This window comes from Thunnus thynnus, chromosome 5 (assembly GCF_963924715.1).
Source record: "Thunnus thynnus chromosome 5, fThuThy2.1, whole genome shotgun sequence".
Lineage (NCBI taxonomy): Eukaryota > Metazoa > Chordata > Actinopteri > Scombriformes > Scombridae > Thunnus > Thunnus thynnus.
Genome location: NC_089521.1, coordinates 7,442,151 through 7,455,385, shown reverse-complemented (window position 1 = coordinate 7,455,385; position 13,235 = coordinate 7,442,151). Strand labels below are relative to the sequence as shown.

At 41.7% G+C, this 13,235-nt stretch overlaps 1 protein-coding gene across 4 annotated transcripts in view; it reads right to left on the bottom strand.

The window, feature by feature from the left end:
- Positions 1–13,235, bottom strand: part of ldhd (lactate dehydrogenase D) — a 32,473-nt gene that overhangs the window by 12,877 nt on the left and 6,361 nt on the right. For 2 of the 4 annotated variants that reach the window (XM_067588935.1, XM_067588936.1), the window contains exons 2-10: positions 12,495–13,194; positions 12,243–12,311; positions 12,058–12,120; positions 11,438–11,491; positions 11,214–11,324; positions 10,859–10,939; positions 9,650–10,748; positions 8,269–9,425; positions 5,797–7,932 (exon numbers count right to left, since the gene is read on the bottom strand). In XM_067588935.1, the coding sequence (XP_067445036.1) occupies positions 6,878–7,932; positions 8,269–9,425; positions 9,650–10,748; positions 10,859–10,939; positions 11,214–11,324; positions 11,438–11,491; positions 12,058–12,120; positions 12,243–12,311; positions 12,495–13,194 (4,389 nt within the window). In that variant the 3' untranslated portion in view covers positions 5,797–6,877. Of the gene's footprint in view, positions 1–438; positions 552–5,796; positions 7,933–8,268; positions 9,426–9,649; positions 10,749–10,858; positions 10,940–11,213; positions 11,325–11,437; positions 11,492–12,057; positions 12,121–12,242; positions 12,312–12,494; positions 13,195–13,235 lie in introns of those variants that run through there. The other 2 variants (XM_067588937.1, XM_067588938.1) reach the window with 2 other exon arrangements.

Sequence of the window (13,235 nt, the reverse complement as noted above, 5' to 3'; positions counted from 1 at the left end):
GGTTATATTGGCAATATTGGCCACTTTAAAAACATAATAGGTAGAAATACAGTTACTGGCACACTGCACTGCGGAGCTGCTGCTGATCTTTTGCCTTCATGTCAGGTATCCCATGAAATCTTTGTTTCTCTTCGTGTCTGTCCTATCATTTCCTTTTAATGTAATGCCACTCAACTTGTCACGGTATTGTATATTGTATTTTGTATATAATGCTGCTTTTTAGCCACACTGGTGCCACAAAATTTCCATCAGCCTCAGCTGTCCTTTGTGTTTAACACTGAATAGCATATTCTGTAGTTAGCATTTCGCTAACGGAGCAACTAGCATTACTGTAGACTCAATCTCAGACTCAAAAAACTCAATTTTTGTATAGAATTGAATACACTATTAACATGCGGTATTAGTCTGTATGTATGTAACAGAGTGAGAGAGACTAACCTGTGTACAGACTCATCTTTGCCATGTTGTTGTCTGACAGCATCACCCAATGAGACACCATCCTCACCACATACAGACCTGAATGCAGAGAGTATGCTGTCCAGAGTCGCACTCTGTGTGAACACACACACACACACACACACACACACACACACACACAAACACACAAATGATTACATTCACTGGAGGAGAGTGATTCATCACTACTGCACACTTGAATTGAATAGTTCATTGTACAATAGTACATCCCAATTAATTAATTAACCTTTTAGTCTATGCATTGTCAGAAAACAGTGAAAAATACCTATTATAATTTCCCTCAGCTAAGGGACATGTATGCAAATGTCTTGTTTTGTCCTAAACCCTCAAAGGTATTAACTTTACTGTCATACAGTGGATATAGAAAGTATTCAGACCTCCTCACTTTCTTCATTGTGTTGTAGGTTTCATTTTAAATGGATAAAACTTCCATTTTTGCTTCTCAAGCTACACTCTCAATAACCCATAATGACAAAACATGTTTTTGCAAATTCATTAAAAATAAAAAAACTTAAATCTCTCATTTGCCTGACACCTCAAATTGTGGTCAGCCTGTTTGCTTTAATTGTCCTTGACATGCGTCTAGAGCTTGATTGGAGTCCACCTGTTGCAAATTAAATTGATTGGACATAGTTTAGAGAGGCACACACCTGTGTGTGTATATAAGGTTCCACAATTCACACTGCAGGTGAGGGCAAAAACCAAGCTATGAAGTCCAAGAACTCTCTGTAGATAAAACTGTGGTGAACAATAGTCATTAATTAGGACTTCAACAGCAAAATAAGTTTTAAATTCCATTAGTGATTGTGAAAGAACAAAAAACAGTCTTTATCCTACTGATGTGTCCTGAGGCCAATCCTTAGAAGTGTTAACAGGGGATTATTTTAATGGATAGAAATGTAAACATTAATGAATGAAGAATGAAATGTTGTTTATTAAAACACTCTTAACAACAGTGACAGTTAAATATTTTTAACACACAGAGCCCATGGTGCGAAGTCACACATGCAATAAAAAAATAAAATTCAGAATATATTGTAATATTAAAAAGGTAAAAAGTAAAATGTTTTGCTGATCCTTTGATAATGTCAATTGTGGTTCTGCCACTCAGGTGCCAATCAGGCACCTGAGTGGCAGCACCTGGGGGTACCAGGAGCTCAAAACAAGAGTCAATAGCAACAGCAAAATAAGCTGTTTGGCATTGGCAGAGAAGATTTGACAAATTTTTCATGGGCGCAAACCACATACTCAGCTCTGCTGCTCATCCCACAAATGCATGTTCCCTACAAATGAGGCACCATTTAAAAGGGAAATAAACAGGCTTTCCAGCAGTATAAGTTTTATTGCCAAGAAGCATTGTTACAACAAAGAAATAATCCACCAAACACTAATTTCCTTATTTTTTGTGCTAAGTTAAGTTTTATTATTGATTGCATATGATGACATGGCCCCAGATGAAAAGGTGACCTTCTTCACAACTTTACGGATGTGGTCTAAGCAAAACGCCTGTCCAAAGGTGCAGAAACTTTTGATGGCACCCTCCTGGTGGTGGTATTCGTACAGTAGGCAGTAAGTCAGGTAGAGTGCAGACACAGAGATCCCATTCCAGCCATCTGAATCACCATACTCTCTGAAAGGAGCTGGCCTGGCTTCCTGTCTTATGAACTGAGTGATGGTTCTTTGACCATACTTTCCTACATCACCATCCATGATGTTTTGGCAGCTAGGGAGGTAGGCCAGGTTAGCACATTCATATTTCAGGTGCATTATCTCCATGATCTGGTTTGCTATGCCCATGGGTGAATTGCCTGTGCACCTGAGCTCATCCATGACCAATTTACAGATGGGATTCTTCTAGGTCAGGTTTGTGAACCTCTTTGGAAGATTTTCCAGGCAAAGTTGGTTGTCAGCATGCCACCTCTTCCAGCAAACTGTGCAACACAGCCTGGATGACAACAGGTAGTACTGTCCAGTCGTGCCAACAATCACACGAGGTCTACCAATGTTTGCAGAGACAACTTGGGGCTGAACACAACCTTCAACACATGGCAGAGTGTCATTGTTTCTCAGCCTTCGCATTAAGTTGTCGTTCTCTGGCTTCCATATGAAAAAGGGATGGAGCTGAAAGTACTTTGGGGATGGAAGATCAGAGATGTGTCAATTAATTCTGGCTGGGGAGGGAAGCGCCACAATGACACCATTTTTATAGAGTTGCTCACAGGGATGGAGCCTGGCCAGATACCCATGGGTTCCAGCTCTGTCTTCATCCAGATCCTCTGCTGCTGTGACTGACATGGTCATGGCCAGGAAGTTGTGGAAGAGGACAGTTGGGAACAGCTGATGGCCAGGGTGATGGCTGACCTAGTCCGACAATAAAAAATTATTAAATTATTTAAATTATTAAGATTTAGTGTGACTTGATTCTGTCATTCTGGCACACACACACACACACACACACACACACACACACACAAAATTTAAACACTTATTTTGAGCTGTCTGTGCAACTGGCAGTTGTAGTGGAGGTTGACGGGGCATTGCAGACCTCACAGGAGAACATAAAAGTGTTTCTGACACTACACAGAATATTAAACATTTAACTGTTATTCAAAGTAAGATAAAGAAAGAATATAATAAGACACTCTGCAACTACTCTACAGTCTGTGAAATTCAGAAAGCCGTACACTGAAGAGCTTGCTATTTTTTGTTTAATTTAATTTTTTGTTCAATTGTTTTGTTGTTTTTTTTTAAAAACTGCACACCAGTCTTTGCTTAGCAAATGTTTTTAAAAGAAGGTTAACATGATCTTGCATCTGATTTACAACAACTGAACAGACTTTAAAGGTTTTACAACAACAGTTATGATGCACACTACATAGATATTTATGTGATGCAAATGCAGTTAAAATGATGCACACCTCGTACTGTGACAGTTGTCTCTTTGGGCAGGAAACCTGCTGTTTCTGGCATGAGAAACATAATTTCCCAGGGAGGGGGCACAGGTCTCTTAAAAGACAGCACAGCTGGGGCTGGGGCTGGGGCTGGGATGGAAGCAGATCAAAAAGTAATCAATTAATTGTTTAAGTATAACGTAAATAACCAGAGTGATTATGACGGAAAAAGATAGTGGATGAACAGAAATATGATGCATTTGTATCTGCCTCTGAACCCTTCAGTCCAATTGGTGTGGATAGTGTAGCATATGATACCACAACAGAAAGTCTTGTCAGTTATTTGTATTTTGGCAATATACAAGAACTGGCATTAGAAAAGGCAAAAAAGAATCCATTTGTTACTTCACCTACTTATTTTAGTCTTATACAGTGAAACAATACCTAACCAAATGTTTAAACAGTGTGTAATATACTGTTTATCACATTAATATATGAAAATTATATTCCATTCATACACATACATTTATTTCTGAATATTCAGTTGTCACAGTCAGACACAGATTAAAGGTTACATTAGCATAGGGTTAGCGTTAATTTTCTCGAAACTTACGGTGACATTACCCTGTTTGACACAGTAAACTCAAGAATGACTACCGTTATAGCGGAAACAACAGAAAAACCTTAGACGTATACTATACGTATATAACTATCTGTTGATTCTTTGTTTATTTTTCACACAGCAAAATATAACTTACCTGTGCATGTGTAGTTAGCAAAGTCCAGACAGTGCAGTACCATGGGGAAGGACTGGAAATTGTTTTAGGGATGTTTAGATAAAGAATCCACGATACGGGGGTGGGAAACCCAGGCTCGATTCCCGGCCAATGCAAAAATATGTTTTACTTTCTTGTGCAACACCAGACAATTTTTAAATATAGAGTCATCACAGAGCTGTGAATGATACTCTTATAAGCTGGCTAACTGTCAGTTAGCAAACTTGTTAGCTTCACTCGAACACTGACGGCAAGATTAGTTCATACACTTTATTGGAAAGGTGCGTTTGTACCATAGCTTTAGTGAGGCACTTCAGGTGCTTGGGAGGAGGCTTGTCTTGCCCCAGGAATTTTGGGTTGGTGAGTAAATTCCCCTGCCCAGAAATGAATCAGTACATGAAGGAGCATGAGGCAGGAGCAGACTCCTCAAGCATTGGTGGTTCAGTGATAGAATTCTCGCTTGCCACGCGGGAGGCCCGGGTTTGATTCTTGGCCAGTGCGGCAGGGTTTCACTGTCCATTGCATGAAAGCAGAACCTTTCCAGGAATAAAATTACCTCAGCTATAGAGGATAACTACAAATACTGCAACAATTCACTGAACTGGTCACACCACAAATCAGATGGGGAGATGCTGTTGGTGCTGAGCTACCATCTAAGTTGCTATCTGGTCTGGCTGGCTGGCGCTAGAAAGTCACCGTGACTCCTGGACCTTCTCCCTACTGTGCCTATTACTGTCCCCTGGCATTTTTTCACCATTGCACACCATTCTGTCCACTAGAAAGCTATTGAAGAGGGGAAATGAAGTTCTCCGAGCTTACAAGCTTGTCAACTATCAGTTAACAGACTTGTTAGCTTCGCTCAAAAACCAACGGCGAGATTAGCTCATACACTTTATTGAAAGGATGCATTTGTACTGTAGCTTTAGTGAGGTACTTCAGGTGCCTGGGAGGAGGCCCTGTCTAAGAAGCTGAAGTCAGGGAACAAAAGTCTCTGTCCATAGTAAACACAAAAGATTATGTCACAGGCTGCACCTCTTCTTTAAGCTTTGAAGTATATAGACTAGACACTGTCCAACTACCATATGTGTCTTCATCCTGGCAGCGTGTCATTGCATATTTCGCCTTGTCATCGAGCATTGGTGGTTCAGTGGTAGAATTCTCGCCTGCCACGCGGGGGCCAGTCGCGTATAGGTGGAACACAGTGACAGCCAATGAAATTGCAGCATTTTTCACGCTGTCCAAGGTGCTGAAGTGCTCGCTCAGGCAGCCGTCCAAGGTGCTGAACTGTTTTCTCATGCAGCAGTTTTCAGACTGGACGCGGGTTCGAATCCCGGTCATGGCAATGCCTGTCATACATTGTAAAAGATAAATAGCTATTTAGAAACAATAAACATGAATGCTACTTTCTTGTGCACTTTTTCTTCAGTTTATCATTAGATTGTAGTGGCAGAAAGCTAAGTGGCAATGAGCCCTGAAGCCAAAGCTAGCACATAAAGACAAAAATAGTAAAGCAAAACAAAACTTGGCCTAGTGTGGCCTCATGGCCCAGTTATATCAAATACCTGAGTTACATGTGGCTATTAAGTAATATTAGAGTTTTCTTACTCAGTGTAACACGTTTAAATTATTATTCATTTATTCATTGACATTAATGAATTAAATATTGTTTATTAGACACTCTTGACAATTATAACAGTCATAATATTGATCAAACACATAGAACCAGTGGTGTTGAGTCATAAACAGACACACACACACACACACACAATTCAAATAAAAAATAAAATATATTATAGAGCTGCAACTAAAAATTATTTTCATTATCGATTTCTGTGTTGATTATATTCTTGATGTTGATCAATGTTTCCCAAAGCCCAAGATGATGTCTTCAAATGTCTTGTTTTGTCCCAAACTAACTGTCCACACAGATATTCCGTTTACTTTCCTAGAGGAGTAAGGAAAACCAGAAAATATTCACATTTGAGTAGCTGAAATCAGAGAATTTAGATTTTTTTTTAAATGACAAAACGATGAATCAATTATCAAAATAATTGGCTATTAATTTAATAGTTGGCAACTAATTGATGAATCTGCTAATCATTGCAACTCTACTTGAATGGTTTGTTGAACTTATTGCCTTGTGTTAATGTATTTAGACACACTGCTGCCCTGATTTTGGCTCTATTTTCTCACCCTCGTTCTCCTCTCTCTCCAAGACAGTCCTCCTGACTGTGTTCCTGTTCCAGCTGCTGAGGACTGTTGGACTGAGGGTGTTCTCCAGAAAATATTCACATTGGAGAAGCTGGACTAAGAAAATTTGGTCTTTTTTTTCTTAAAAAAGAAAGACTCCAAATGATTAATCAATCATCAAACTAGTTTAATATAAACTATTAATAGATGAATTTAATAATCTACAACTAATCGATTAATCAAATAACTGTTGCAGCACTAATATATTAGAATATTAAACAGTTGCAGTTAACTTCTGAGGCACACAAATAATTGAAATGAGTGAGCCACCAGAGGGTCCAGCAAAGGTAACCAGATTAATTCTATATACAGAAAGATTTGAAATTGCAAGAAAATATTTTGAAAATAGAACACTTCCTCAATTTGACACATAAAAATAGCAGTCTTATAAAACACTAAATAGAAAAATGAGTACTTTTAAATAAGGATAAAATGAGCAAAAGATATTTACACACATGAAAAAACACTCTCCCTCTCCCTGTCTCATTTTCCCTTTTCAACTTCCCATCTCTGTCTTTCCATCTCATAAAATTGAGACTCCTGGAACTCTTTCCAGGTCATCTCCTTGCCCATGCCCTGATCTTTGTATATTGAAAAGACTTTTGCTGGGCAGTAAATGTATTTCCCCACCACTCCAGGGAAGCCTGTATGAATATGAGGACTGTTTGGGCCCTGCTTCAGTTCCATTTTACAGAATCGACACTTTCGACCTGTGTGCTGCGATTCTGCCCTTTTTCTTTTCTGTTGTCCTCTCTCCTCCACATTCTTCTTTGTGGCATCCAGTTCCCGCTGAAAGAATTCTGTCCCTGCAAAGTCTTTGAAGGGCATTTTAGGGTTTGTCAAACCTTCAGCACCATAAGTTTTAAAAACCTTGTTGGAGCAGTAGAAGTATCTGACAGGACCTTGTTGAAAGAAGAAGTGGATGGAGGAACCATCGTTCTCATATCTGGACTTTGGCTGGCCACAGGAAAGACACGTTTTTGTCTGTGGCTTCTTTTTTCCTGGTTGTTGTTGTGGCTGTTGCTGCTGCTGCCTCTCCATGATGTTTTTAACAATCTTCTCGATGGAGTCTTGGGTTAGAGGTGTGGCCAGGGTCTGAGCAGGTGGAGGTGGGTTTACTGTTGCGACAGGCATGGTAACAACTGGCACGCTTGTTGTTTCACTCCCTACTGTCAGAGAGTGCCAGAGTTGCTGCCTGTCTTGGAGTTTTTCTGGGCTTGTGTTTAAAGAGGAGCTGGTGTTCATCAACTTGGCCAGGTGCTTTAAATATTGTGAAATGTGTAATTTTGTTGTTGGGTGGAGCATGCTATTTGGGTCATTACACGAGTTGTGAACGAGAGCAGCATAGTCCTGGTCCACATGCTTGAGCATGTCCTTCTGCCCACGGTGTTTGTTGAGCAGGTCGTCGATGGCCTTCTTCATGGGGGCTGGCCAGCGCTTGTGGTCTAACACAAAGACTCTCCCACCAGTTTTCACAGGTCCAGTGCGAGCAGCAGTTGGTGAGGACAGCTGGGGCAGAGGTGGTGGGTATGTAGTTTCTATAACAACAAAAGACAGAGTATAATAAGTCATTCTGGCCTGCATAAGTAAGAAAACTCAATTTACACACTTGTATGTGGGAAAACCCACTTTGAAGCAGTGAAGCTAATGTTGGTCAGATAATTTTAGCTGAATTTATTGTCGCTGTCTGGTATGTTTATGTAAAAGTCTATCAAGTAATACAATTTATAAGGTCCCCACATTGTCACATCTCTACGAAAAGAAATTTACACACTGAGATTAGGCTATTTATAAAAATAACTATGATTGAAATCCAGGCAATGATGGCAGTGATGCTTAGGTTTTGTCCACCACTTTGTCAGTCAAATGTTTACCTGGTTCTGTCTGAGGATCAGGAGCTGAACTTGGATCCACATCTGGTTTCACAGCAACATCAGCAGGAGGGCACACAGGGAACTGAAACAGCTTGGTTGGAGCCGTGGATGATGACTGAGGAAGCTCAGATGGCACAGGGGGCGGGCTGATTTGAGGAGGTGGACTTAGGGCATCTGTAGAGTCTGTCTTGCTCCTGTGCTTATCCCAGTCTAGAGGAACTGGGCGGCAATCAGGCTCAACATACTCTAGGCCAAACTTTTCTCCAGTGTCTCTGCTAGAGAGACGAAAAGCAGGATACTTCTCTTCTCCAAACACCCGTTCAGAGACTGCATTGAGATCTGCAATCAAAGCTGGATCAAAGACAGCTGGAAGACGAACATCTGGCTGCTTCAAGTCCACCAGCCGCTGGTAATTCCACCGTGCCACACCCGTCATCCCTTGAGCTTGAAACAGCTCTGAGGAAATGCGTGTTCCAGTGACCCATTGAGCCTGATGGAAGTGGTAACCCTCTTGCTGAGATGTGCCTCTAATGGGGATCCAAACAGGAACTTTAGCTCCTTCACCCTGCACATGGTTCAGCTGCACTGTTCCTCCATGTCTGTACAAGATCCCACCTTCCACCTGGGGATCACTAAGGCAACCTCGCAGGATGTGCACACGCTGAATCCGCCATGCCTTCAGCATGGACGGCTTAAAGAGAGGGACATCATTCGGATCTTTGGCCAGGTAGAAGTGTTGGAATACTCCCTCAACTCTCTGAACAAGCTCCTCGGGTTGTGGAATCTTAGTCCTGCAGTGCCCGCGAATGTGTTTCTTTGTCGGGTTGGCGGGTTGAATTCCACAAAAGGTATAGGCGTCTTTGAGCTTCTGCAGGTCTTCCTGATCCACCACAGAAAAGGCTGCAGACAGGAACTGGGCAAAAGAGCTGTACAGGGGATGATGCTCTGAAACACACTCACGGAGGAACCGCCTCATACAATGGAACAAGTCCAGCTTAATGGTTATGTTCGTATTGTAATGGCATCTTGATGCACACGTGTTCAGCAGGTTACCAGAAGTGGCCTCAGCAACAATGGCATCAGTTGTTCTCCAAGCGTCCCAGTTCAGATGCTCTCCTGTGCAAGATTCTGCCACCTTAAATGCTGCACAGCAATCCCTGAAACAAAAAATAAAAAGCAGAGTACACCCATGAATGTTAAAGCAGTCATATCAATCACTATGTGTACTCCAGTATATTCAGTTATGTAATGAAATTATATTTATTTATAAAAAGTATGCATTAATGAATACAAAAGGGATTTTCTTCCATCAAACTGAAAATATAAAATATGAAAAGCAATGTATGTTGTAATTACTAGCTTAATAATGATTCATTCTTACCTGTCAACCCACTGGTACTGGGCCTTCTCTATGCCTGCAGAGCTGTAGCGGTTCGCTAGTCCCTCATACATCGGCTTCAGTGACTTCTCTGTCTCAGACTGCACCATCACCCATGAAAGAATCATCCAGTTTTCGTTCATGATTGCATATGACGACATGGTCCCAGATGAAAAGGTTACCTTCCTCGCAACTTTACGGGTGTGGTCTGAGCGAAAAGCCTGTCCAAAGTTGCCCTGCAGAAGTGTTTTGATGGCAACCTCCTGGTGCTGGTACTCATGCAGTAGGCAGTCAGTCAGGTAGTGTGCAGACACAGAGATCCCATTCCAGCCATCTGAATCACCATACTCTCCAAAAGGAGCTGGCTTGGTTTCCTGTCTTAGGAACTGCGTGATGGTTCTCTGGTCATACTTTCCTGCCTCACCATCCATGATGTTTTGGCAGCTAAGGAGGTAGGCCAGGTTAGCACGTTCATATTTAAGGTGCATCATCTCCATTATCTGGTTTGCCATGTCGGTGGGAGAGTTGCCCGTGCGCCTGAGCTCATCCATGACTGATTTACAGATGGCCTTCTTGTAGGTCAGTATTGCTGGCAACAAGTTTGTGTACCTCTTTGGAAGATTTTCCAGCCAAAGTGGGTTGTCAGCATACCACCTCTTCCGGCAAACTTTGCAGCACAGCCTAGATGACAACAGGTAGTACTGTCCTGTGACGCCTACAATCACACGAGGTCTACCGATGCCTGCAGAGACAACTTGGGGCCGAACACAACCGTCAATACATGGCAGAGTGTCGTTGTTTCTCAGCCTTCCCATTAAGCTGTCATTCTCTGGTTTCCATATGAAAAAGGGATGGAGCTGAAAGTACTTTGGGGATGGAAGATCAGAGATGCTGTCAATTAATTCTGGCTGGGGAGGGAAACGCCACAATGATACCATCTTCATGGGGTTGCTCACAGGGATGGAGCCTGGCCAGAGACCCATGGATTCCAGCTCCGTCTTCATCCAGATCCTCTGCTGCTGTGAACAGTTCCACTGACTGACATCATGATCATAGCCAGGAAGTTGTAGAGGAGGACAGGTGGGAACAGTTGATGGCTGACCTAGTCAGGCAAGAAAAGAAACACATGGTAAATTATTGAGAATGTGTATGTGACCTGATTCTATCGTTTTTGCACACACACAACCGACTAAAAAACACTAAAACACTTACTTTGAGCTCTCTGCGCAGCTGGCAATGGCAGCGGAGGTTGAGGGGGCACTGCAGACCTCTCAGGAGAACATAAAAGTGTCTCTGACAATACATAGAAAGAAAGAATGTAATAAGGCACTCTGTATCTAGTCTGCAGTCCATGAAATTCAGAAAGCTGTACACTGAAGTACTGGCTATTTTTTGTCTTAAAACTGCACACCAGTCTTCAGTTAGCAATTGTCTTTAAAAGGAGGTTAACATAATCCTGTATCTGATTTACAACAACTGAACAGACTTTAAAGGATTTACAACAACAGGTATGATGCACACTAAATAGATATTTTCGTGATGCAAATACAGTTAAAATGATACATACCCGGTACCGTGACAGTTGTCTCTGTGGGTAGGGAACCTGCTGTTTCTGGCATGAGAAACATCAGTTGCTGGGGAAGGGGCACAGGTCTTTTAATAGACGGCAGCGCTGGGGCTGCAAGGAGGGAAGCGGATAAAAAAAGTTATCAGTTAAATGTTTTACAAAAATAACCAGAGTGAATACAACAGAAAGGTTTAAGTGGATTAACAGAAATATGATGCATTTACCATCTACTTCTGAACTCTTCAGTTCAGTTGGTGTGGACAGTGTAGCAGATGGTACTACAACAGAAAAAGTCTTGTCAGTTATTTATATTTTGGGAATATACAAAAACTGTTGTTAGTAAAGGCAAAACAGAATCCATTTGTTACTTCACCTGCTCATCTCAGTCTTATAGTGAAACAATACCTATACAAATTTTTAGAACTGTGCGTTGTACTGTGTCTAATATATGAAAATTGTATTTCATTCATACACATGCATTTATTTTTTAAGGGATTAGTAGTCAGTTGTCACATACAGTCATTACAATTTAGCCTAGGCAGGGGAAGCAACATGGCACACTGTAAACACATGCAAGTGTTAGTAACCAAAGCAGTTTGAAGTTGTCACCCCCACCCCAATTTCATCCATATAAGAAAATAAAGACTGATACTTACCCTCATCAAGATGGGTATCAATTCATAGTCACTAGGACAATAAGTAGAACACCAAACACAAACATGACGAGAACACGACCAGAACGTGGTCAACATGAGAAGGAACGGTTTAAATCATGCTTCAGTTTGGGATAACAATTCATGGTCCCAGAGTTGTCCGTTGATGCAGGACGTTTTTGGTTAAGAACCTCTTTCTGGTCCTGAAGTCTGTCGTCGCCTGGCAGTTGATGATGTGGGTGCAGCAGCAACAGCTGTAAGACATAAAAGAATAATAATAAAGTAGAGACTGAGTATAAAGTACATTTAATAGCATGCAAGCTGAACTGTAAATTTTTTTTTGGAATGACAATAAGGAAAACCAATGTTTACTCACAGCTCTGAGGTTGTTTGGAAGGTGAGATACTCAGCATCGCTCTCTCCAGCTCTTCATCTTCATCCATCACTGTGATGCAAACAGACAAGAATTATAATGTTCTAAAATATGTCTTCACTGTACATAAGCTAGTATGAATAAAATCACCACTGAAATGATTTAACTTTTTCCCCATTGGTGTACTTAAAAAACTTTGGCTACCATGACAACATGTATACCTTTTTGACTAAAAAAAAGGAAAACAAGACCCACCCATGGCTTCAGCAGGAGCACGTGAGGTTGGTGTCGTCAGAGGAGGGTCAGAGGCAGGATGCTGCTTCTTTTGCAGGTATCGCTGCAACTTGTGCATCTTAGTCCCTGGAGCACAGCCTTTCTTCAGTATAAAGGCTGCATAGCCATCATCCCTGCTGTCCCAAATCTCTCGCCAGGTGTTGCTGGCACGAGAGCCAAAACCAACCAGCTGGTCATCCTCTGATGCTGCTGCTGCTGTCGCAACCGGCTTTTTGGAGTCATAGCTGAGGAGAGACTGGATTTCTTTAAAGCTGAGGGCATAGCTCACAAATGACAGTAGGCTGTCCTTGCTGTGTCCCTCTGCCATGAAGACTCCCGCAGCTTCTTCCTTTTCATGACTCTTGAGTAGGTAGATGGTATACCCGATGTCATTCTCAAGGAGCCAGCGGAAAGACTTCCCCTTGTACTTCCCAAACTGCAGGATGTACTCTCCATACACCTCCGTTTTGTCTGAGGCATCCCCTCCTCTCTGACGGACCACTGTGAGAGCATTTGTTTTCACCAGCTCTTCTTTCACAGGTGCAGACTTGTCCTGTAGAGACGGGTTGTCTTTTAACAGTTTGGCTGCATCAGTAGGATCCTGGCGCAGGTATCCAAGTGGTCCTTTGCGAAACGTGACACTTATTTTCCCAGGGAAGAAAAGTAGTTTGCGCATTTTTATCTGTAATGAAGAAAACAATTTAGTCTTTTTATACATTACAG